We start from the raw sequence: 26481 nt of genomic DNA, 5'->3' as shown, positions 1-26481 counted from the left end.
TGGTTACTATGAAGTGTTAACGTACGTAACTCTCAACCTCAGAGGAATTTGGTTACCAAATTATCTGATATGCATTTAACAGTTTAATTTTTGAGCCAAAAATACGAAACATTTTATATGGGGATATGATTTACAAATATAAAAATTTAGATAGATTGTAATGACCTTGCCACACTTGTAATTTAACTTGGTGTTATTTGGAAAAGTTTTTAATGTGTGTTTGTTTCAGGGAATTGGATTTAACAACCTTTGTTTTGTTGGAACATGGAATGAAAATTACAGAGACAAACGATACTAAAATGGTAAGTTATTTACATAAGTGTCTTATGCATGTTGCTGTTTAGTGTAACCAGTGTACATTGTTTCTCTACTTTTCCTGCGATATAGTAAACCCCTTTGGTCTTATGTAAGAAATTCCTACACTACAATGTTTCTACTAACATCTGCTTTAGGTGATACTATAATTTTATTAAAATGCCATCCTGACCTGGAGAAGTAATTTGTTTCCTCGAAATAAGTCTTCTATAAATTCATCTGCGAGTGCTCTATATGCAGCTTTTGAGTATGAAGGTATGAGGATTTGGCCAGATTTTCTTGAACCAGGGAGAGTGGGGGCAAAAACAGTATTATAAGCACATAACTTGTTAAACAGGCTGCGTCCAAAAAAAATGACAGAGAGATACAAAACAAAACAAAAGGGTGTAGCATATGTTTAGTCAACATGTCAGGTTGACTAAACATGCGACACCATAAGAGTCCGACCGTGGCAAATAAGAATCCTGAGTGAAATACAACTCTGTGCAAAGTCTGCCCTGGGAAAAAAGTAGCGGGCCATCACCCCCACTGTGAAATAGAAGTGGTGGCAAGTCATCATATATATATATTTTACTTGGTTAGGATTTAGGGCCCTACAACCTGTATTTCATAAGAACAAACTCTCAAAGTTGTGTTTTCTTTACTCCAGGAGGAAGATGAAATTCCTAAATTGAAACCAGTGGTACTCGATTTCCTTTTGGAAGATTTGCTTTTGAAGCTTAAACATATTTTGCCAGCGATCAAGGCCACACGCCTCAGTGCCCTTAAGGTATTTTTTAAATTAATCTAAAATTTCATATTTTGATTATTGTTCTTATTCTTATTAACTTTTAATGATGAATATTTAATCTTAAAAGTAATTTCATGTTATAGGTTATGTCTTCAAATAGGGATGTAGGATTTTCCAATTTACAGTTATATACTCCTTTGGAAGTTGTTTGTTGTATGGTTCATTTGCTACCACATTTTTGTTCTTTGTTTGAAGATTGTAACAGCTATTTTCAGGTATAAAGCAGTTAGGATACTAGTATAGGTACTAGAATATATTTTTTGAATGAATGAAATATGTTTTACAGTCAAATGCAGAAAAGCTGGAAGAATCAATTGACGAAGAGAGTGGCTTGGATAGTGAGCAAACATTAGTGGTCTCTACATGTATGCTGAATTTGATAAAGATTATCAATATAATATTTTCATGGTATGTTTTTAAACTTAATTTTTTTTAAATTAATATTACCTGTATTACCTTAAAAGTGTGGGAAGAATGAGGTTGATTGTCCTAGTGGGGGGGCAGGGTGTTTAGCACTTTAACCTCACAGGAAGAGGAGCAAGTTTAAGTTCTTTTCCCACTGGTAAAGGGCTTTTCCCTGATTTCTTTGGTTTCCCCTTTCTGTAAATACGTGTTGACAGAAATAGTAAGTGTAGGGAACTGCTGGCTCACATCAGTGCTCAAAATTTACTTATTCACAAACCAAAACGTGTTTCCTTTCAAAGCTTCCGATTATTCTGAAAAACGGGAGCTGTGCAATAAAAAAAAGTCTTTATGAACTAGTTGATTTGAGGAAAATCTTAAACGGAACAGCGTTCCAGTGCATTCTGGCCCATTTCGAGAACTGGCTCGCATCGCATGAAGGGTTTGCTACTGCCCTCCCACACCATTAAATCCAGCCACTGGAATTTGTAACAGACAAAAACCCCTTGGACCATAAATTATTCTTTACTAGATAAAAACCCCACTAGATGGTGTAAGTGGGCCTATCTTTAAAAGGTAGACTTAGGTTTAGGGTGGTAAAGATAAGAAGTAGGCCGAAAAGGTTAACCATTGCCTCCATAGGAGCTAAATCTCCTCATATATGTTGATTTATATGAATTGGCGCCTATAGTCATCTATGTTTCCACCAGAGGTAAGTGTTCTTGACGGAACTCGGGCGTGGGAAAAGGACTATAGGGCGTTCAGGGTTTTACTCAATGAGTATAAGAATGTTTATGTAACAAATCTTCCGATAAAAGAAAAATAGATAATAAATATGTCTGTTTATTATATCAAGTCTCATCAATTAAGTGAACTTCAATAATACCTGTGGATTATTTATTATTATTTAATGTATATATGTAAAATGTAGCTAGTGATATAACAAGTATTCATAATTAAGATCTAGTACGCTTATGTATAATTTATCGGCCTTATTTCTTCACTATTATGAATACCATCAGCGAGACTCAGGTTATTAAAAATTAAAGGAATTAAAAGTTGCTAGCTGACTTAGGTCTAGAGTTTCAAGTTTATTGACCTGGAAAGAAGATTAAATATCCCATCACACCAAATTTTACATAAACACAGGTACAATGTATATAAAGAAAGTGAGCAAAATTTACACTAAAATTTTATACCCCAAAGTGATTGTGGGCAGCAATCAGAGCTGTCGTACTTAACAAGAGGGCGAACCATGGATGTGTATCCCAAACACTTAATCCATTCAACCATTGTCTCCTACGAAGTGCGCTCAGAACACCAGTAGCCTTAGCAGAGAAAGTGCGAATATGTCGATTCCAGCATAGAGTAGGTGTAATTTTAACCCCTATTTCTGACACCCGAGGAATTTGTACCCCAATTAAATAGTAAAGAGATGTAGCCTCAGAGGTTACCTTAAGGGCAATCTGAAGATGAAATGTTTTCTAGATGTTGAAAGGCGTTTTCCATTTGTTTGACCAACCCTGAATCGGGTCACCGATGTGCAGAGTTGAGTAGATCATCAGCGAAGAGTTTGTGTACCGTTTCGAGGCCTTCACCTATATCATTGATGTAGAGTAAGAAGAGAAGAGGCTGAAGTACTCAGCCCTTGGTGGTGTCTTGGGTATTAGCCAGCTGATTATTATTAGTTACTGTTGAGCTATCATTACCTTCCATGGTTTCAATTTCATTGATAGATATTAATACTATTTTACTTTGTGTTTGAACTTTGTGACTTTTTAGCCAACATGACCAGTGGCAGCCATATTGTTAGTAGGCCAAATGGCCAGGCCCTTATCTTATCAGGCCTAACTCCCAAGGGCGCCAGTGTGGCATTAATATAAAAGGAGGTAAGCAGAGGCAGGGCAGAGCACAGAGAAGCAGTGGTTAGTAGCAGTCAAGAGTTAATATGGGAGTGGTTTACTCCCAGCTAGCCTGCTAGTCAGTTATAGTATTTCCCCCAGTGGCTGCAAGGTTGCATTGATTTCCCTTGGTGGGAATATCTAACAGTCATTAGTCTCATATAATTTTCCCGCCATTTCTTAAAAGGTGTCAAAAAATGGCGTGATTGGCGTCTGCCTAGTCATGTATTTAGTCTTTTTTTAGTAACTGCCCTACTTGTTTATTTATTCACGTCTTAGTTCTAAATTAATACATTTTTATCAGGTTTTTCGCTTAAATATTTTTAATTTGTCTATAAATATTTGCGGCTTAAGTAAATAGCGTATGCAATTTTAAACATGGTGGTAAGCTGTGCCACTTATTACGAATCGTTGCTTTCGAACATTAATGATTTAGTTCAAAAGAGAAATGAGTTAGTTAAAAATGTGGTTCCCCTTGCTTTGAATAAAGCAAAGCAGATAGGCAGGGCAGAGCAGAGAGAAGCAGTGGTTAGTAGCAGTCCAGAGTTAGTAGGGGAGTGGTTAACTCCCAGTTAGCCTGCTAGTCAGTTATGGTACTTCCCCCAGTGGCTGAAAGTTTGCATTCCTTTCCCTTGGTGGGAATATCTAAGAAGTATTAGTTTCTTATTATACTAGTATAATTATTGTGTAGTCCGTCCGAAGGCATGTTACCCGATCTTCTAGAGTAATACGGATACAACTTTAGTTAAATTTTTCAGGATTCGCACATATGTAGTTTACCTATAATATGAACGTTGTTACATGTTTTTAATGTTCCCTTAGGAGTGGTTTTAAAGAACATGACAATTTGGACTTGTTAGAAGAAGCTATGCACAAAATTGGAGTGCGAATTAATGTTAATAACAACTCAAAAGCTTCATTCTTAGAGAAAACTAAGTAATTTTTATATTTTGTAATGCATAGACATGAGTATTTATGTATCTATTTATTTAGGTCCTGTTTCCTTTATTTGTCAAAATTTGAAGCCTTTGTTCCCACATTAGATGCAGCTCTGGCACTTGTTAATTTGTTAGAAACCATTTCAAAGCATTCCCAGGAAAATACCTTATCAGTTCAGGTATCTGAAATGGCTGAAATGTTTTTACAGCGGTCTTGGAAATCTGCTAGTGACCTAAAAGATAAAGGAACTAAAAAACATTCAGATAAAATTCAGAAACTATTAGATGCATACTTCACTCATGCTCTTGATATTCAAAAGTGTTTGGAATTCTTAACCAATACACCGTTGAAGCAATTACGGGACTCAGAAGAAAGAAATGCAGAATCTGAGGACTTTCCTACGTTAAACAAGTAGGATATATTTGATTGATTTTATTTGTTTACTTCTAGTTTATAATGAGTACGATTAAGTTGTCTTAAAATAACGTGTAATAACGTGATCTAATACATCTGTTTAAACATGCAGTGCTTATTTGACTAAAACTAAAACTATTATCGTCCAACCTTGAAAACATACATTACAGACCATACATATGCCAACTGAAAAACAAACTAGAAATCGCATTTAATAAAATCTCACATTTACCACTAGTTAAAAAGTTATCCAATTGAACATTGCATAAAACAAATAGCATGTTTATGCTATGTCATGTATAACATATTTATATATATGGCCATGACAAATTGCCGAAGGCTGTTAACTAGACCATTATAGATTTCCCACAAAATTTGCATGCACGTTTATTGGGTCGGGGAAGACGATTCGAATTTGAATCATGATTGGAATAGCCATTTAAGAGATACAGCATGCTTGAATTTTCCAAAGTCGACTGTGACTCGCTAGCTAGTTTTTAAAATAACAAGTTACATAACTATAGCAAAATATTGCATAAGGGCTCATTTTAAAGCTTTTGCCTACTAAAATAATAGTATTTATCCAATTTTGTAATGTGACTTAATTTACATTATTTTCTTGGCAAGTAAACAATTTGACCTTGCTTAGACACATCGATCTTGGTAAAAAGTTCTGGCGTTTTTGGAATTCTCGCTATCGACTACATAAGACTCCGTCAAAATCCGAAAGTAATATTCGGAGTAATCAAAATATACATTTTTGAATTTTACCGTAACCCAAAAAAATAAGAAATGCTAAAATATTTATTCTGATTTTACTAACAAATCAATTTGGATTTCTTTGTACTTTGAAAAGGCATTCTCAATTTTAATTTTATCGTGATCCCTGATTTGGTAACCTTTTGCATTTTCTTTGAAAATTATCAAATAACTCCTTTTACACAGCAACTTGTTCATGAATGTTCACCGTACAAAATGGGACATTTTTATAATTTATATCTCCAAAATAGTATGATCTAAAATGGTGTAGAAGACCACAAACCAAATAAATCATTTATAAAATTTATGATAATAGTCTGTATACAACTTTGGTTTAATTTACTCATATTGAACCTTTTTCTGTTTTAGGTTAACATTCCCAACATATTATTCATCAATATTGAAATATTTAGTACAATTTGTGAAAAATATTGATGTTTACAAACCAGATATGTCTTTAAATGCTGCGGAAGAAATACTACAGAAATGGATCTCTACCTCTCCCATTTTAAAAGAATTGGTTACACTAGTCAAGGTAATTTAAGCTTTGAAATCAAACAATTTTTATTTAAAACTAAAGATTGATCCTATGACCTTTTTTGGTGACTTTCAAAAACTTAGATCCTCAGTATAAACAGATATTATTAGCGCTGTTAAGGTGTTCTGGGAGTATGCATGTATGGAACAATATACCACAGTCATGAGTAAACCAAAGCATCACCAAGACTCATTTCAGTTGTTGATGTGGTGGATAACGAAATATTTATGAAGAATGATTTTAGGATTTCCTGATGTGTGTAACAAATATGCAGTAGTGGAGGAAGGACTAAATTATTTCTAGTATCAGTAAAATCTGCCCCTTTTTGTAGACTTATGTTACAAATTGTAAAAAATACTAATCACATTGACTTCTAATCCCCAAACCTACTGTCAGCAATTTAAGTTAGATGCCTGAAGAGTGTTATATACAGTAATATTTTTCATTCTGCTACTCAATTATTTTGCCCGTAAAATGTGCACTGCTTAACCGAGGCATTTTATATTTTCCATTGAAAGTATCAATAGGCACTTCAATACACTAGGAAGTATTAATAAACAGAGCTTGAATGTTCAAGCTACTCTTTATTTGATTCGGACACTTGTGCTTAAAAAGCAGTGCCACAAATAAGGGCTAGTTATCAATTACCAGTTTATTTTTTCAACATTAAATTTTATTTCTTCCCAGTTCCATTTCTCTGTGTGAAATAATGGAATTTTTGGCAATTCTGTGATATTAAAATTCTTGGAAGATATATTTAGAATAACTTTTTATGTATAGAAATTACACTTTCTCTTAAAGACCTCTGAATCATTTGAAAAATTATAGCAGATTGGATTTTAGGGTTAGTTTGAATTGCCTGCAAATTGTGTTGGAAAATCATTCTTGTAGCTATAGTGCAAATTTGTTTAATACAATGAAAGTGAAACTGAAGTAGTACATAAAATTATTTTTCTTTCAGGAATTTGAAGCCAGAACTAATGTAAAAACCTGCATAATAGTAAGTTATAGGAGTCTAAAATTGCAAAAGTCTAGAGAAATTGATTAATAGGCCTTTGATAAACTTCAGGGTTTGGGGCCCATCAAAAATTCATCTTAAAAAATATAAATTTCAAGGAACACATAAGGGGTATGTTCAGTAATTTATCAACGGAGTCAGCGTTAAACCGTTGAAAATTTGTTGAACGACTTTTTGTACTCTGGTATTGACATCATGATTCTCAACTCTTGCTCAACAAATTCAATGTCACAGTGAAGCATTTAAAGAGTATTGAGCTTGATTTGCATTTATGTTTTGTCATCGGTCAAAGCGTCTAATCAAAAATGTTGGCGCAAGAGAAAATTTAGACGTCATTATTATTTACAATTCAGTGTTGATTTATTTTTCGTTCAATGTTGTTTTTACGTTTACTAGTTACACATTTTTTTTTTGAATTTTTATAAGTTGAAATTCCAGCTGGTGACACTGGATGAAAATTTGGAACCACTCCTTCTGCGTAGAGTTTGCCAGTTATCTCCCCACTGGTTAAAGGGGTTTCCCCCCCCCCCCGAGCTCTGCGGTTTCTCCTTTCCATAAAAACTTGTAGAGGTTGACGGTAATAGTTAGTCTTAGGAGCTGTTGGCTCGCGTGGCATATGAAATGCTTGCCACCACCCTCTTACACATTTTAGCCTAGCGGATTATTATTATTATTATTCCTCACCACGTGATCCACATCCTTCTACTGTTATCCTTGTTTTGGCAGGAACGGGCTTTCACTAGACAGATTATATGATTATTTCAATTAATACTTTGTTTTATATGTAAAATAAGGTTGCAAAAACCCATTAAATTAATAGTTAAACCACTTTTTTTGGTCTTTATTCAGTTGCTTAATGTTCATGTCAGACAAAAAGTATTATTTTATTATCTTACTAAATAAGAGCAAAGTTAATTGTAACAATTCTCTTCACACTTTGGTCCACCCCTCTTCTAATGGCCCAGGCAACAGCATCACAGGTTAAAAATCAATTTAGACTCATTATCAAAATATTCAAACTATAAGTCTTAAATTGTTAGGGATTACCCTTATCAAAAAATAAGTTGGCTAAAAACCACTTACGACAACTTGTATTTCAACTTCGTTTTCAATTTGTATTTGGGACAAATGCATACTAAAAATAACTTAAATCGTCTTTATTAATCTACTTATTTCCAATTAAACCAGAATCAACATTTACATTTAACTACTTAAAAGCAACTTAAAAATAAAATGTAACTTCCTGACTGCTTAAAACCAACTAATTACAAACTTAGCAAAAGAAGTATTTTCCTACCAACTGAATAACAACTTGTTACCCTTCAACTAGTAACTTGAAATATGCTGACAACTTGAGCCTACTTCATCAACTAATAATGTGTATACAAACTGAAATCCAACTTATTTTTTGGTAAGGGTAGTCATCCATGTGGGGATTTCTTTTCTGAATTACGAGCTTTAAATGCTTCCACCAATCCTGTAAGGGAAAAACACTTGTCCAAGATGGAATATGCATTAAATGCTCCAGTTTCCTGGTCCATTTATCTAGTAGAGGGTTTGAAGTTAAATCCAGGTTGGCTGGACATTTCATCCCATTCGCTGCTGGTTAAACCCTTTAAAATTAAAACTATCTGGCAAACTTAAACTGGTGGAATTTTTAAGGGGACAAATTGTTAATGTGTGGGGTTTTTTCGTGTTAAGGATTTATTGCATATTTAACCTTAGATAAGTTTACTTTTTATTAACATTTTTTTATAGAATTCAAAAAAATACTTAGAACTGTTTCTTCGTAACTGTATTCCTTGCTTGCAAGCAGTCTTCAAGGAAAATTCGAATGAAGTGCTAGTCTTCTTAAAAAGCATTCAACAAAGTACTCGTTTCCTACAAAACTGTGTTTATCATGCTAAGGTATATTTTAAGGTTATTTTACTTTAAAGAATTTTTGTATTGAATGTAATATTTTATTTTCACTATAGACAACAAAAGACCCTTCACTTACGAAGCATATTCCTCTTATGAAGAAATACTTTAGTTTAGTTTTAAATGATGTCAAATTAATACTCACTGCGAACAAATGTGAAAATGCCTTTTGGGTTGGTTCTCTTAAAATTAGGAATTTGGATGTAAGTATGGTTTTTCTACTTTCTCTATTCTACTAACTGTCGTACTATCCAGAATTAGCGTTTTCAGTTTACTTACAGCCACATAGAGAAGTTAAGGAACTGCTAGATTTGCTAAGCAGAGGATAAGTCAGAAAACGTCTAGCAGTTTGAGCTTCTGGTGTGTGGAAACTATGTGGCCCTATGTAAACAGAAAAGGTTAATGAATTTCTCTAGTGTTATTCCTATAGAAACCATTATTAAGTGACTTATGGTAAAGAATTTGATAAATCTTTAATGATTAAAATCTTGTTAGCTGTGTTAAGTGCTGGTCATCCATCCATTTCAAAAGGAGGAGACTAACGATTATTATAATTCTTATAAGTTTATCAATGAAATGCTAACTGTTTCTTCTATTTTTATACCATCAGTTGTATTATAATAGAAGTTAGTTTGTAACTGAGCGCATGCATGAAATTGATCACTATCTTTAACAAAAGTTTCAAGTGCTAACCTCTTTTTTTATTTTTAAAAGGATATACTAGAACCTTATAACCTTTTACTTACAAGAGTACGTTACTTAACATTTGTTAAAATGTGGGCATATTTGATTGTCTGGTTTTTGTATGTACATTTCCATTTCTGCACCAAAAAGTCTATTCATTTAATGCTAATGCCTAGAGAGTGTAATGGCATTGTTATAATGTAGATCTATTTATTTCATCAATGGGAGTATAACCCTAGTGATTACTCACCTATGGTACAAAAGTCTAAAACATAGTAGAAAATTCTGCTGTAAATGATACTTGCAGATGGGAATTTGGAATTTTCTACTACATTTTAGATGGTTGCGCTGAGTAAGTATTTTTACAATTATTTTCAATTTCAGTGCTTTATTTTCAATATGGTTGGAATATATGTTAAATTGTAACTTTTTAATTAAATGGCAGAATATCGCAATTGATTGCTAGGTAATTGTATTCATTACAATAATAATTTACCACAGTTTTTTCACAATTCTGTCTTAAAAATCTAAGACCACTACCAATTTTTGGGGTTCCTAAAAGATTTCCTTGCACTAGTGCATAAAGCAGAATTGACTCTTTATAATGTTGTTAAAGATATGCATGTAAAAAACGAGGCATAGTTTAATGTGCCTGCTTTTTATCAATCGACAACACTGTTTGATATCAACAATAATTTTTAAGGGAGAAGAAGTGCCTGAAGATGAGAGTGATGCTGACCAGCATAATGCAACAGATGAAAGTGATAGGGTATATATACAAAAACTTATCCATATTAATAGAACATTACCTAATAATATTGGAATAAGTGACTTGGAGGTTTCTCATAACTTCAAAGGCTGTTTTATTCATATTCTGAATTAAATTTAAAATGTTTTTAAATGTCTAGAACACTGTTGTGGTGTCATTTGGAAATTTATTTATCTATATCAATTGTAGTTTAATGCGTTTATTCAATGGATTAATAAAAACAGTTATGGCAACACCCAAGTCGCAGCTATAATTAGTCTAGTTTGTTATTATGTAAAATTTTTTAAATATCTTTTCTTATTGTGCATATACCAATTTAAAATTTTTACACTTAAAGGAACTAGAGAAAAAGAATTCTTCGGACACTGAAGAACAAGTCGAAAGCGAAACTTACTAATATACCTTATTTTCTTATTCAAACACATTAATTAATTTTTTTAATACTAAGTTTTACTCCAATGCCTGTACAGTATTTTAATAAAATTTAAAAAGGTTTTTTTGAATGATCATACTATATACTAGCCTATTTATGTCGATTTCAGAAAATGTTCCATTGTTCCTTTCTGATTACCTCAGCTATCTTCTCTCTTCCATTTTTGGCGCTTTTGAGCGCCCGATATAAACTGGCTGGTGGTCATTTGAATCACTTTAAATACCCATGTTTAATAAAAAGCCAAATTATTTTTTTAAATTAGCTAATATCTTTTGAGTTTGGAAAAGCTTGTTTGAAAAAGAATGATCTACTGATTGCCTTGAAAAAGGCTTTTTGAAAAGAGTAAATACTAATTGCCTTTAAAATGGCTTTCTGAAAAGAGTAAATACTAATTGACTTTAAAAAGGCTACTATGAAATAAGTTAAAAACACCTTACACTAGTAAACTGTTTATTAGGCCGACTAGTTTCGGCACAACTTTGTGCCATTGTCAAGAAGAAAGAAGAGCGACATTAAACATGGTATCTATATACAAGATAACAATTTAAAATGTAAATTTTTTGGCAAAATTGATGGCTTTTAAAATTCAATACCTTTACATGTTATGGTCAAAAAAGCACGCAAAGAAGGCTGTGTGCCCAAGACATGTACCTGTAGTGTCGCGCGCTAAAATGTTACGTCATTTCAAAATCCGTCAATTAAACTACAGCGGTCTCATGTTTTTTTTGTTTTTTTTTGTGGCGGAGAACAGCTCTTTCTATAAAATAATATATACGCATGCATGTATAAAATGTTTTTTTTTAGGAGCGCGCGCTTCCTAATATTTCCGTGTAGAGAGTCTCGATCGTTTTCGCGCGAGCTCAACAAAAACAAAAATAAGCGCACGCTCTCTAACTTTAACTGTACGATGAATCTAACGTAATCACGTGACCTCTCGTATTTTATATAAAGAGCTATGTAGCACTTGACGCGTAGATTACGAAGTTATTTTTTTGGGCTGCAAATGATAATTTTGTTTAATTACCATAATTTTAAAAAAGGAGTAATTTTAGGGGATTACTAACGCTTTTCTGCAAAATAGTTGCGTCGTGTATCAGCCGACACCACATAATGGCGCCCCCCAGCCCCATTCTGATAATTCACAATGTACCATGGCATCGTAATTAGTGAAATCGTATCAACTGAAATAGTAACAACAAGTCGGCCCAGGCCGTAATATTAGTTCCACATCGGTGTATTCGGTTTGGCAAACCCATACACCATTAGTAGACACAGGTAGGCAAACTAATACAAAAGCTGTTGGGGCTACGTGACTTCTTATCAAGTTGAAATTTGTACTGTACATTATACGTGCCGGGGGACACTTTCTACCAAAATTCCATCTAAATCGAAAAATATTTTAAGGTTTTTTTGAAAATTTAAATTTTATTCGCTAGGTGCTATAAGAAAATTGTAGAGCGTCACCGAAAACGTACAAATAGCGTTGGAGCGAAAAAATAGACGTCTTTTTCACTGACAAAATACGACTTGAAAAAGTGACAAGCTAAAATAACTTTTTTTGAATTCCATTGGAAGAGTAGTGTAACTTTATGGAAGTCAGAAATTTTTTAATCTGGTTTTTAATGCAATAAAAATCGAGGAGACAATGGCGAATAAATTAAATTAATTAATTAAATTATTAATGGCAATTTAAATAACGTAAGATCTGGCGACCTTGCTGGCCAATGTGCCGAACCGTTTCTCCACGGTTTACGAGATGGAGACGCTCAACAACGGCTGGATTTTTGCAACTGGCTGCTAAATTCTGTGCACGACGACCGACAATTCCTCCGCAACATGCTATTCTTGGATGAATCCTCATTTGTAAGAGATGGCCCTAACAATCACCAAAATAATCATGTTTCGGAACAAATCCACACTGGGGATATGAACACCGTCACCAATTTCGATTTGGGCACTTGAATGTTTGGATTGGTCTTGTTGGAAACCGGTTAATTGGTCCAGTATTCTTACTGCAAAATCTTAATGGCCAGAGTTATTTAGATTTCTTGAGAAATGAGCTAGAACAACAACTTGACGAACTGCCGTTGGCGCAACGAGCAAGACTGGTTTCAGCAAGACGCTGAAATAACTAAATAGGTTGCATATTTGTCAAGAAAAACGTAATTGAAATCACTGTTCATTTTACATCCAATAGTAAAATACTAAACCAAATTTACAATTTATATTATATTTTATTTAGTAAATTTAAACTATAATACTAAACTTTTTCAAAGAAAAGACCCTTACCAAAAAATAAGTTGGCTAAAAACCACTTAGGACAACTTGTATATCAACTTGGTTTTCAGTTTGTATTTGGGACAAATGCCTACTTAAAAATAACTTAAATCCTCTTTATTAATCAACTTATTTCCAACTAAACCAGAATCAACATTTACTTTTAACTACTTAAAAGAAACTTAAATCCTACTAGGGAAACAAAAACCAACTTAAAAATATTATGTAATTTCCTGACTACTAAAAACCAACTAATTATAAACTTAGCAAAAGGAGTATTTTCCTACCAACTGAATAACAACTTATTACCCCTTTAATAGTAATTTGAAATATGCTGACAACTTGAGCCTACTTAATACCAACTCAATATCAACTAATAATGTGTATACAAACTAAATACAAACTGAAATCCAACTTATTTTTTGGTAAGGGCATTTACACACAAAATTTGAAATACACATTTTTAAAGTTTAACTACCCCAGGTCCAAGCCAGCTAGCGAATTTTATTCTTTAGTAACTACTAACTACAATTTAAATCCAAGGATCTGCTATATTTTTCATGCTTTGCTTATATATAGTTTTTTTTTAAATTTTCAGTTTAAGCCTCACCAAAAAAGAGGGAGAGGCGTTTATTTAAAAAGTCAACAAATATTTACAAGTCGGTAAAACAAGAAAAAAAACATAAAAATTTGATAAAATAAAAAATATTTATATATTTTTCTGCCTTCTTTTTTTACAAAGATTTATACATATCATCCGTTTGTGGCTAAAGATTAACATTTAGCACAAAAAGGTCGTTTACCTCTCTAATTAATTTACTGGCTAAGAAATCTTGGTACAGAGATATACTATATTTTTTGTGGCACTCTTTTTCAATTAGCCGCACTGAAAAATGGTTTTTGAGTAATTTTGTGCTATCGCCTACAACATTATTCATTTTTTTATTATATGTGAAATATATTAAAAGTTTACTTAAAGCTAAAGTAACTTTGGTTATATTGGCAAAGGGTTTAAAATTTACATTATAAATCCAGTAATCTATTTCTATTTCTTAAAATCCTTGTTAAAATGGTTAATTAAAAATTCAATCGTTTTTAAAAAATCTAATACTATCGGACATTCAAAGTACATATGTTTGGTGTTACCAATTTTATAGCCACAAAACGGGCATTCTGGCTTTAGACCATATAATTTTGATACTGGAGTTATGACAAAACTGTATAACAGCCGCCAAAGAATATTACTCTCGTGGTATATAAATGAATTGTTCCATATAATTTTACATTTAACATGAGAGGGATCAGAATTTTCAAGCTTTTCAGCTAGTATTTCGAGCGGTTTGTTTTTGTGAAAATCTAGCACTGGGTTTAAAAAGGTTTGGAGTTTGGAGTTTTCTACATTTACTATTAGTTCCGCATTATTTTCTTCAAATTGTAATTCTACATGAAAGTTTAAATGTTTTGGTTCTCCAAAGTTTTCTTTCTCAAAGAACTCTAACGAGAAAACACGTGCGAGGTTGTCGTTTATCAAATCTGCTTGTCTTCTTAAGGCTCTTGTAGTTGCAGCACTGAAATTTCTCCCCTCTTCTGAGAAAACGAAACCGTGTTTTTCTACATTGAAAATATCTCTGAAGAACTGTAGACCCTCCGATTTCCATTTTGGATGATAGATAGGAAGGCGCAAGAACAAGCACTTCCAAATCGGGAAATTTAATAAGCTTGCTAGATTAGTCGGTTTAGCCAGCGTAATAGGAAGTGAGTTCCAAAAACTAAAGAGGCCTTGGTAATATTTAGGTAAGTGATCAAGAGACAGATCAAAGTTTTTAAAGCTAAAGACAGCGAAATCCATTTTCATGGGATTTGTTGATTTTAAGTAAAATAGGAGAAACTCAAGCTCGATGGTATGGCCCTTGAATTTATTCCACTGTGTTAGTAGGGTTTGTAATCAGAAACCACCTTCGCAAGTCTTCAGCGTTACAATTTTTGGTCTACACCAATGTTTATTTTCTCGGTGCCAAACTACTTCTAAGCATTTATTTTGAATTTCTTCGGATATAGCGTTTGGAGTGTTCATGTGAGGTAACAAGTAGAAATATTTACTCTGGACTGTATTACAAATTTGCGCTCTGGCTTTATATGATAAATGGGGCGCTACTCGTTTTACGTTTTCCAGTGACGTGTAGATGTCGCCGGATATCTTTTCAGAGGATTCACTCCATAAATTATTGTCCGTTGAAAACACTAGACCCAGAATTTTTATTGATCTATTACTCCAATATATTCCTAAAGGAGCGTCTTTCCGACTCTCCCACGGTTCAACCCAGAGACCATTGCTCTTTTCCAGATTGAACTTCGCATTACTTGCCCTACCGTATTTTAAACATTCGGATTTTATTACGTTGAAGCCATTTTCGGATGTTACAAAATTGTTTGAATCATCAGCAAACGCCTGGACAACAAGAGGACGCGACAAAAAAGGTAAATTTATCGCGTATATTTCTAAATTTTTTCTTAGATGACACAGAAAAGGCTCCAAGGATAGGTTAAAAAGGTACGATGAGAGGGGATCACCTTGTCTTATTCCTCTTAATATCTTAAATTTAGCCGTAATAACGTTTAATTTTACTCTCGCTTCGGCTGTTGAATAAGTTCTAATTATGAAATTGGAGATTGTTGGTCCCAAGCCTATGTGGTTGAGAATTTTGAATAAGTACTGGTGATTTACCCTATCGAAAGCTTTAACTTGGTCCAAAGAGACTATAGCCAATGGAATATTCCTGTTTTCGAAGTATTGAATAATATCTCGAACTATGGTTATATTGGAACTTATACTCCGCCCAGGAATGCTAGACGTCTGATCTTCATTGGTTATCTTATCTATTATTTTTCGAATTCTATTTCCCAGAACCTTCGCGAATAACTTATAATCGGCATTCAATAATGAGATGGGACGCCAGTTTTTCAAGAGTTTAGGATCGCCTTGTTTAAAGATTAGGATAATTATAGCCATGGTAAAGGAACTTGGGATTTGGTCTAGTTTCGTGATAGATAAAAACATTTGAAACATAATTTGACCCATTTCTGGCCAAAAATGTTGGTAAAACTCATTTGGGAGTCCGTCTTGTCCCGGGTACGTTTTTTACTACTATATCGAACTCGTTTTTTCCTAAATTGGCATTGCATTGTTTACTATCTTCATATGATAGTTTTGGTAAGATCTCGTGGTAATTATTTTCTAGATCCACTGGTTCGCAACAAAATAAATCTTTGATAATAATTTCGTACTTCTTTTACAACCTCTTGGCTGTCTCCGTACCATCTCTTTTTATAACACTATTCATTTTGTTGATACCTTTAAGACATTCCTCCAGAACAAGGCGCTCTGACGGGAAATTTTTTGCTAATGTAAAATCTATTTTAGCTCTAGTAATAATTCTTTCCACTTTTTTATTTTCTAGTTGTTTTAATTCTTCTACTAATATATCTTTTTCATTTTCAGGTAAAGGTAGATCTACGGATAGTTTCTTCTGTATTTGCAAATTCTCATCAAACATTTTTTTTGAGCTGCGATACGTATAATCTTTACATAGGCCTTTGATTAAATATTTGGTCTTTAACCACCAGGGTAGTACATCTTCGGACTTATTTGGAAATGATTTAACTTGGTTCTTCCAAAAATATAAAAAAATATCTTCGAAACTTTTATCACGTAATAGCGAGTTATTGAAACACCAGGTATCACTTTGCCTGGTATTCTAATTTTCAGCTTTGATCTTTAGTTCTAGGAAGACAGGTAGGTGGTCTGAGTTAGATCCGCCATACTTGAGAAAAATTCTTTTAACTAAAGGAATAAGAGATGGCGAGACGTAGAATTTATCCAGTCTAGCCCTTTTATTGGAATTAGTACTGCTTGTCCAAGTGGTGTCGCGACTGTATGGATGTAATGTTCTAAAAACGTCTTTTAAATTATATGAAAATACCAATTCGTTCAATTTTTTGCATACTGGAAAATGGGACTCGGATGTATTACGGCGGTCCGTTTTTGGGTTTAAAGTGCAGTTGAAATCTCCGAGTAATATAATATTCGAAAAGCTGCAGCTCTGAATGTCATTGTAAATCATTTCTAGAAGATCGATAGCAGACGCATTTACTTGTGGAACATAACAATTATAGATACCAATCCTTAGTTTGATATCCTTAAATATTAATTCGGTTCTTTGTAGAAAGCCCTCTATTAGTGTAGTCACTTTGAATAAAATGTCATTTTTTAAATAAAAACTTGTTTTAAAACCGGTAGCGATACCTCCCTGATGGCTAGACAAACCACTGAAGTGAATAATATATGGATTATGCGTGTTTAGGATTATTGGAGTCTTAGCAAGTTTTGTTTCTTGCCAAAAGCAGAAGGTGGCGTTGTGGGTCTTTAATAAATTTATTTCTTTAACCATTTCCAAAGGAGAATTTAGACCTCTTGTATTATGGGATACAAGTTGTAATGGGGAGGGACCTTGGCAATACGAATGGAAAACCCATTTTCCCAGATGGCGCTACACGACTGACTGGTTTTTGACAGGAAGGATGCGCCATAAAAGGCGGCGCTTGGACCTGGGGAGCTCATTCCGTTCACGGAGACCGATCGAACGACAACTATTTATTTATACTTAAATGTAAATTTAACAAAGAGAATAAAAGAGTTATTTCCATTGCATTTAAGTCGCAAGGTTTATTGTTTTTGCCCTACAAACCCCCGTACATTTGCATTCTTGGAGGCACCGCCGAGATTTTTCTTGTCTGTATGGTGGTAAGTAGGGGGGTTTTTTTTCCGTTGTATTTAATTTTCGTTGACCATAAGTGGGTTAGGGTTTTATTGGGTTTTGTTTTACGTTTAAAGTTAGATTAATCTGTTAAGTTTTATACGTTGGGGGAGTTTTTATTATTACTATTATTCTGCGTTTTCTTTTGGTCATGTACTTCTGGCTCGTGGCTATTTTTGGGGCTCTGGCGGTTGTCCTTGGTTTCTTATATTTATAAATTATATTAATCTTATATTTAATTAAATACCTATAAATTATATTAATCTTATGTTTAACTAAATATTTATAAATTATATTAATCTTATATTTAATTAAATATTTATAAATTATATTAATCTTATTTAATTAAATACTTATAAATTATATTAATCTTATATTTAATTAAATATTTATCAATTATATTAATTTTATATTTAATTAAATATTTATAAATTATAATAATCTTATATTTATAAATTATGTTAATCTTATATTTAATTAAATATTTATCAATTATATTAATCTTATTGTAACGTTAAGGAAATAACGACACGTCGACAAACGAGATTCTAGTTTAAAACATCGGCCGAGCCGACTGCGATTCCGTCCCAATTTGTTCCGATGTACTCCGCTCTGTGGGGAAGTTGTGGGTCCCAGTGTTCGTCTGGATCTAGAGAATCTTCGTTTGTAGGGGTGAAGTCTTCTAAGGTCTCGTGGATCGGAGGAACCTAAACTGCTGCGAAGTCATCGGTGTGTCCTGGGTCGTCGTCTGCGTGATACATGTTGTTGAAGAGGTTGTCGTTTCTTGCGATGTATGGTTTCATTCGAGAACTGTGCACGGTGTCCTGCCGGCGTCTGCCTCGTGATTCATTCCGGTAATTGACGTCCGAAAGTTTTTCAATAACCCGGTAAGGACCGTGGTATTGGTGTAGTAGCTTTTCTGTCTTACCAGTTTTACTTGTTGGAGTTTTCACGTAGACGAAGGTGTCTGGGGGGAATTCGTCGTCCCGTTTGTTGCCATCGTAGCGCTCTTTATTCCGTGATTGGGCGTTACGCTCTTTCTCGATGACGATTTGTTTGGCGGGTTCCAGGTTAGTTCGGTAGTTGTCTCCCACGCCGCTGGTAAGGTTGAGCGTGACTTCGATAGGTAATGTAGCTTCCCAACCGTGGAGTAAAAAGAATGGTGAATACCCAGTGGTGTCGTGTTTCGAAGAGTTATACGCGAAGCAGACGTATGGAAGGATTTGGTCCCAATCGCGTTGGTCCGTTGAAACATACTGGCTCAACATATCCGCGAGTGTTTTGTTAAATCTTTCGCATAGTCCGTTTGTCTGCGGGTGGTAGGCTGTGGTACGTACGTTGTTCGTGGCAGTAACGACGAGCCAATGAGTCAGACATAAAATCAACATTAGATTTATTTAAGAGAACATCTTTCAAAGGAGTTACATTAGAACTTTCAAATCTCGCATTCGCTTATATACAATAATAAAAAAACGGTTTGGATTACGTAAAAAAGCAAAACATGTAAAAAAGGTAAAAAACGTTAACAAGAACCGGTGCTTGAACACTCCGGCCACCTTGAACTATCCCTGGTTTAAAATCAACCAAGATACGACGCCTCAAGTGTCCAACGGTAGAAGACATAGTTTCACCACGGGTCGTTTGAACTCCTTCTCTGCCGTCTTCACCGTCACCACTGGTTTAAGGGGTTTTCCCCCGAGATCTTCGGTTTCCCGTTCCATAAAAACTTGTTGAGGTTAACGGTAATAGTTAGTGTAGGGAGCTGTTGGCTCGTACGCGTGGCATGCAGGGCTTTCCACCACCCTCCTACGCATTGTAACCCGGCCACCTGAATTAAAGGCTTCAAAAGTCGCTTGATGACTTAGGCCTAAGGTGGTGCCTTGGGTATTAGCCTAGCTGATTATTATTATTATTATTATTATTATTGAACTAGCTGATCATCGCCTGGATGGACCTGCGTGACCCGAGCCATCCGCCATTTTGTCGGTGGTAGTTCTTCCTTCAGCAGGACCAAGTCCCCAACTTGCAGGTTTCTCTTAGGATTAGCCCACTTCGGTCGTTGTTGCAATCGAGATATGTACTCCGCTTGCCAAAGTCGCCAGAAATGCTGCAGTAGCTGTTGGCTTAGCTGCCATCTAGACAACCGACTCATCTGGACTGAAGTTAAGTCTGGTTCCGGAATGGCTGTCAGGGCGTCCCCGATTAGGAAGTGACCGGGCGTGAGGGCTGAGAGATCGGCAGGGTCTGACGTCATCGGCGTAAGCGGCCTCGAATTTAGACAGGCCTCTATCTGGCAAAGGAGCGTCTGCATCTCCTCAAAGGTTAGCTTGGTTTCGCCGATAACCCTCTTCAGATGGTGCTTTACAGACTTTACGCCCGCCTCCCAGAGGCCGCCGAAATGAGGCGCAGCTGGCGGATTGAATTTCCAAGTTATGCTCTCGTCACCCATCCATCTTGCTATCGTCGGATGATTCGTAGCGGTAGATACAGAGATGACGAAGTCCTTCATTTCTCGGCTGGCTCCAACGAAGTTCGAGCCGCAGTCGCTATAGATTTCTGCGCACTTTCCCCGTCGGGAGATGAATCTCTTCAAGGCTGCCAGGAATGCAAGCTCCAAATGCAAGGCTCGGGTAGCGAAACATGCAAAAACGCAGATGTACCCCTTGAACGACTTGCATCCTCGACCCTTCAGGACCCTGAGATTGAAAGTCCCTGCGTAGTCGACGCCGCAACTGAGAAATGGCCTTCCAGGGTTCACTCGGCTAGCTGGTAAGTCACCAATCAATTGTTGATCGGTTTTGGCTTGCTGTTGGACACACCGCATACATCGCCTGACATGGAATCGTATGGCGTCCCGAAGGCTAAAGATCCAGTACCTCGCTCGAAGAGACGCCATCATCAGCTGCGTGCCACCATGTAACGTCTTGTTATGCTCATGGCTAATAATTAAGTCAGTCAATTTGCTCTTACGAGAAAGGATTATTGGATGACTCTGGCTTTCTCAGACTTAGTCAACGGTCCTTTTTCTCGTTGGTCAGCGGCATTTCACGTGTTCCGAACGAAACGTTGTACATACGCCGTGACATGAATCAGCATTGTAAAAGATGAATAATTCGTGAGCAGAGGCCAATCGACAGTGCCATGTGCCACGACCACCAATGTTCTCCTTTCCTCTACGGTACATTCGGATACCCGATTCGCAACGAACGTTTTCCAACGCTGAGGAGGTGAGGACAACCATGCCAATACGATTCTACTGTCACTCCAGCAATGGACTTCTGAAATCGTGTTGCTCAGTGACCGTTGGATCAGGTACATCAAGCGTACCAGAAGTACCGCAGCGCAAAGCTCCAGCCGTGGTAAGGTCGCTTGTTTGAGAGGAGCCACCTTCGTCTTTGCTGCAACAAGCCGAACGGTTGCTAACTCTGTGCCGGTTGAAGTTCGTAGGTATACTGCCGCCGCATAGCCATTCTCCGACGCATCGCAGAAGCCGTGCAAAGACAAGTCTTTTCCCTGACTATGATTGACGTAGCGATGGATCCTCAGCTTCTCTATCCCGTTCATTTCCTCTCGCAGTACATTCCATTTTGCGACGATCGCCTCAGGCAACTCTTGGTCCCAGCTAATCTTGACTTTCCACATCTCTTGCAATAGTATCTTCGCTCGTATGACGACTGGTGACAACAAGCCCAGTGGATCAAAAATCCTTGCTGTATCTGATAGTATAGTGCGTTTGGTGACGAAAGACCTGTTCGTTGGGGATTTGACGGAGAACGATAGGTAGTCGGAAGCTGGGGTCCATTGAAGTCCCAGGGTTCGAATTGATTCTGCATCGTCGATTTGTAAAGGAATCGTGATCTCCCTCAGCTCCAACGGCAATGACTCCAACAGCGCTGGCTCATTCGACGCCCATTTGCGCAGTCTGAACCCTCCTTCTGTAGCCGCTAAGTTCAATTCATTTTGTAGTTCCAGGGCTGCAGGGACATCCTCGGCACCGGACAGCAAATCATCCATGTAGAAGTCCTCGGATAATGATCGAGCTGCTAATGGATACTTGCATTGAACATCATGAGAGAGCTGTTGCAGTACCTTCGTAGCTAGGTAGGGCGCGGATGACGTGCCGTACGTCACCGTCAGTAGTTTGTAGTCTTGAATTGGATCCTATTTCCTACGTCTCCAAACGATTCGCTGGTATTCTGCGTCTTCCGGCTTTACAAGAATCTGGCGATACATTTTCTCAATGTCAGCAGTAACTGCTACGGCGTGGCATCGGAACCGAATCAGAAGATCCACGAGGTCACCTTGCAGCCTCGGCCCAATGAGCAACGTATCATTGAGTGACTTGCCGTTCGATGTCTTTGCGGACGCATCAAAAACGACCCTGAGCTTGGTAGTGGTGCTGGATTCCTTGACCACAGCGTGATGCGGAAGGTAATAAGAGTTTCCTTGCTCAAGAGGACGTTCGGTTACAAGTTCCATGTGACGCAGAGCAAGGAACTCATCCATAAATCCCCTGTACTTCGTATATAGCTCCGGGTTGGCTTGCAGACGCCGTTCAAGGTATCCAAATCTCCTGACTGCTATGTCTCGAGAGTTTCCAAATTGTTGGAACTCATCTTTGAAGGGTAGCTTCACGATGAACCTTCCCGTAGCATCACGGCAGTGAGTATCCTCAAAGATCTGTTCGCATTTCTTCTCCGCTGTTGTTAGGATCGACTTTAGTCCAATTTCTTCCAGCTCCCAAAACCTGGCAAGTTGGTCATCCAGGCTGCAATGATTAACTCGAACTTGAGGTATGACAAAGTTCGAATCCGTGGGTCCCAGCCTCCCAGCTACCGCCCAGCCGAAGACAGTGTTAAACATTCCAGGAACACCAGCCTTACCCAACAGTTTCCCGTCTCGTACGATTTCTAAGTACGCATCCGATCCCAGCAAAACGTCTATGGACCCTGGGATATGGAAAGTTGGGTCAGCCAGCTTCACGCCTTTGATATGAGTCCAGGTTTGTGGATCGAATATCAGATTAGGAAGTTTTCTGGTGACCTGCCTGAGAATCAGCGCTTGTACCTTGATGTTGAAGTAAGAACTTTCACTGGACTGGATATCCAATAAAGTAGCTCCAAGAGTATGGCCAATTCCGCTATCACCGATCCCTCCAACGGTAGCATTCAGACGAACCCTCTTCAGTTGTAACTTCTGGGTAAGCTGGTCCGATATAAAACTGGCCTGTGATCCACAATCAAGTAAAGCACGGCAGGACCAGATGTCTCCATTCCCCGCCCGGACCTGAATGACCATTGTCGGCAGTACTACTTGTGAAATGTCCAGGAGCTGACGGGAAACATGAACGACCAGGTCCGCATTCGATCTGCCTTGGGGTTTGGAACCATCCTCCCTCGAATCTCGGTGTAGAAGCGAATTATGTTTCGCGTCGCATCTCCGGCAAACATCCAGATTTGCAACTGGTACTGACATGATCTTTTCTAAGACAGTGGAAACAGAGGGACCGTTTCTTCACCATGTCCCACCGTTTCTCGACGGACGCTTTCAGCAACGATGGACATTTGTAAGCGTGATGTGTCGCCGAACAGATAGGGCAGGAGTTATCCCGCACAGCTCCATGGTTCGAGCTGACAGATCTCCTGTGGCCCGTTGGTAGGTTCTACTTGATCGTATCGTTTACCGTTTCCGAAGCGGCTAACGCCCGTGCTCTCTGCTCCAGGAAAGTGGTTAGCTCTTCATATGTCGGCCTCGAGGTGCCTTTTAGCGACAACTCCCATTGACGACGTGATTCTTGGTCAAGCTTTTCCCCAACGACGTGAAGCAGCACTGCATCCCAATACTGGACAGGTTCCTTTAATACCTTAAGTGACCGGATGCATTCCGCTGTAGTATCTACTAGGTGTCTCAGGGCTATGGCTGAGCCGTTCTTCACGCTGGGTTGACTAAACAGTCGCTTGACGTGCGCGTTGATTATTTCTCTCGTATTGTTGAAGCGATTGAGTAGTATGCTCCAAGCCTCGGGATAGCTGGCGTCGGTCACCGGAATTGACTGTATGAGCAAGGCAGCTTCATCCTTCAGCGAGGCTTTTAGGTACTGGAATTTCTGCGCCCCAGATAACGATGCATTGCTATGGACGGTAGCGGTAAAGAGGTCATGGAATGGAAACCAATCAACATAGGTACCTCTGAATACGGGCAGTTCCAATTTAGGTAATTTGATGTCCGCCGTTGACTGTACCGCTGGTATGTTTCTGGTAAGCGTGTTAAAGAATATGACCAAGGCTTCCGCTCGCACGGCAAGCTGCTCGTACTCCTCCTCATGTGCATCGAAACTTGCGGGTGCGCATGTGGCAGCAATGTCGCGTTGTACCCTCTCAAGCTCCTGCGATGTCTCATGGGCTCGACCCTTGTACATCATGACTGTGACTGAAGTTAAGGGCGTAGTGGCATGATTAAGTACAATTGATTCGAACCTGGTGATTCTCCCCTTGATGGTCTTCCTTTTGTTAAGAAGACTGTCGATGTCTTGTAGTTGATTAGCTGTTGACGAATTACGACCTCACCAGACGACTGCTTAGCACGAGAAAGAGATAGATACTAGTTCCTCGCTGTCAAGTAGACTAGTACGCGACTTATATCCGGCTCGACGGACCAAAATATGTTCGTAGCAGTAACGACGAGGCAATAAGTCAGACATAAAATCAACATTAGATTTATTTAAGAGAACATCTTTCAAAGGAGTTACATTAGAAGATCATAAACTTTCAAATCTCGCATTCGCTTATATACAATAATAAAAAACGGTTTGAATTACGTAAAAAAGCAAAACATGTAAAAAAGGTAAAATACGTTAACAAGAACCGGTGCTTGAACATACGTGTTTCGTGCTCAAGAGTTTAAGAACCGATTCCACGAGGGCTGCCAGGAAGTGGGTACCCCTGTCGCTTATCACTACCATCGGGGCTCCGTGTCGTAAAACCACTTGTTCGACGAATGCTTTTGCTGCCGATCGTGCTGTGGCGTCTTTTGTAGCAACGCATTCGACCCTTTTGGTATGGTAGTCCGTGGCTACAAACACGTTTTTGTTGCTGTCGTTGGATTCTCGAAAGGGGCCCAAAAAATCAATTCCTACTCGTTCGAACGGTTTTTTTTGCCACCGGGATAGGTTGCAAAGTGCCTCTCGGGTGTCCTACTGGTGGTTTCCTTGATTGGCAGTCGGTGCACGACAGCACGTAGTTGGAGACGCAGGCGAACATCTTCGGCCAAAAAAACCTCAAGCGTACTTTTTCTCATGTTCTGTTCAGACCCAGGTGTCCGGCCGTTGGGTCGTCGTGGCAGGAGAACATCACCTCTTTTCTGAGTGATTTCGGTACTACGAGTGCCAAATGAAAGTCTGAGTCTCCTCGAATCTGTCTATAAAGGACGTCGTCTTTCAAGATAAATGCACGGGCCGTTCGTTTAACTTGACGTGTGGTCTTCTCTTGAGGCTGTTCCAAATGTTTAATGATTTTCTCGCGAAACGTATCTTCTCTTTGTATTTCTGATAAGTTCAGTTAGTTTGCTTCCAAAAGCGGTTCTTTATCGTCGCTTAATAAAAGAAAAACCACGTTGTCGTTCCGGGGCGGATAGGAATACGCTTTCCCGAGGAGCGGTGTGATATCGTCGCTATCCTCGTTCGGCCTTGGAAAATCCGGAATGTCGTCGAAAACTTCTTTTTCTTGATTGATGGGTTGGCTAATCGTGCCGTACGGAATTCTGGAAAGCGCGTTGGCGTTACCATTAGCTTTTCCTGGCCGGTATTGGATTGTAGGGTTGAACTCGTGAAGTAGGACGGACCATCGGATAAGTCTTCCGTGCGTGTGTTTGACGTTGACTAGCCATGTGAGGCTGACTTGATCGGTGAAGACCTTGAATGAAGTCCCGAAGATGTAAGGGCGAAATTGTTGGCACGCGTAAACCACCGCTAGACGCTCCTTCTCTGCCACAGAATTACTCTTCTCGTGTATGTTAAGATGTCGGCCAACGTAAGCCACAAGGTGCTCAACGCCGCTGTGCCTTTGTGATAGAATTCCCGATCGGTAGGCTGGGGTCGAAATGTCGTAAGATGGGCATCGACGTCAGATTAGTCTTCAGCCGTTCGAATGCGGATTAGGCTGCCAAACTCCATAAGAATGGTGCGTCTTTTTTGGTTAGGCCTGTCATGGGTTTCGATATACGCGCGAAGTCCTTCACGAATCGTCTATAGTAGTTACAGAGGCCAAAGAAACTCTGTACTTTGCGTCTGTTTTTTTGGTACCGGGAATTGTTCTACGAGGATGGTTTTTGCGGGGTCTGGTCGGATGCTCTCTCCGTCTACTATATGCCCTAGGTAATTAATGGATGTTTTAGCGAAGTGGCATTTGGTGGGTTTCAATTTGAGATTGGCCGCCGCTAGGAGTTCAAATATGTGTCGGATGTGCGTTAGATGTTCCTTGAAAGTTCTCGAAAAAATAATAATGTCGTCTA

General features: G+C 37.7%; 5 protein-coding genes across 5 annotated transcripts in view; 1 reads left to right on the top strand and 4 right to left on the bottom strand.

Moving 5' to 3' along the window:
- Positions 1-10936, top strand: part of Fancd2 (Fanconi anemia complementation group D2) — a 62586-nt gene extending 51650 nt beyond the window's left edge. Inside the window, exons 30-41 of the mRNA XM_090178764.1 lie at positions 230-302; positions 965-1084; positions 1189-1320; positions 1392-1513; positions 4231-4344; positions 4402-4758; positions 5890-6055; positions 7020-7058; positions 8835-8984; positions 9053-9199; positions 10384-10449; positions 10787-10936. Of these exons, the coding sequence (XP_090034890.1) occupies positions 230-302; positions 965-1084; positions 1189-1320; positions 1392-1513; positions 4231-4344; positions 4402-4758; positions 5890-6055; positions 7020-7058; positions 8835-8984; positions 9053-9199; positions 10384-10449; positions 10787-10846 (1546 nt within the window). The 3' untranslated portion in view covers positions 10847-10936. The remainder of the gene's footprint in view (positions 1-229; positions 303-964; positions 1085-1188; positions 1321-1391; positions 1514-4230; positions 4345-4401; positions 4759-5889; positions 6056-7019; positions 7059-8834; positions 8985-9052; positions 9200-10383; positions 10450-10786) is intronic.
- An 8958-nt stretch (positions 10937-19894) lies between these two features.
- On the bottom strand, positions 19895-20869 carry LOC149939899 (uncharacterized). Its single transcript, XM_090179174.1, has one exon. The coding sequence runs from the start codon at positions 20867-20869 to the stop codon at positions 19895-19897; it is 975 nt and encodes a 324-aa protein (XP_090035300.1).
- Positions 20870-21018: 149 nt separating this feature from the next.
- LOC149939898 (uncharacterized) lies at positions 21019-21987 on the bottom strand. The gene has a single exon (XM_090179173.1). It carries the CDS (start codon positions 21985-21987, stop codon positions 21019-21021), a length of 969 nt encoding a protein of 322 aa, XP_090035299.1.
- A 147-nt stretch (positions 21988-22134) lies between these two features.
- On the bottom strand, positions 22135-23448 carry LOC149939897 (uncharacterized). Its single transcript, XM_090179172.1, has one exon. It carries the CDS (start codon positions 23446-23448, stop codon positions 22135-22137), a length of 1314 nt encoding a protein of 437 aa, XP_090035298.1.
- Positions 23449-23635: 187 nt separating this feature from the next.
- Positions 23636-24391, bottom strand: LOC149939896 (uncharacterized). Its single transcript, XM_090179171.1, has one exon. It carries the CDS (start codon positions 24389-24391, stop codon positions 23636-23638), a length of 756 nt encoding a protein of 251 aa, XP_090035297.1.
- Between the last annotated feature and the right edge of the window lie 2090 nt (positions 24392-26481).

This window comes from Leiobunum rupestre, chromosome 6 (genome assembly GCF_980474605.1).
Source record: "Leiobunum rupestre chromosome 6, qqLeiRupe1.1.hap1, whole genome shotgun sequence".
Classification (NCBI taxonomy): domain Eukaryota; kingdom Metazoa; phylum Arthropoda; class Arachnida; order Opiliones; family Sclerosomatidae; genus Leiobunum; species Leiobunum rupestre.
This window is presented reverse-complemented; position numbering and strand designations above follow the sequence as displayed.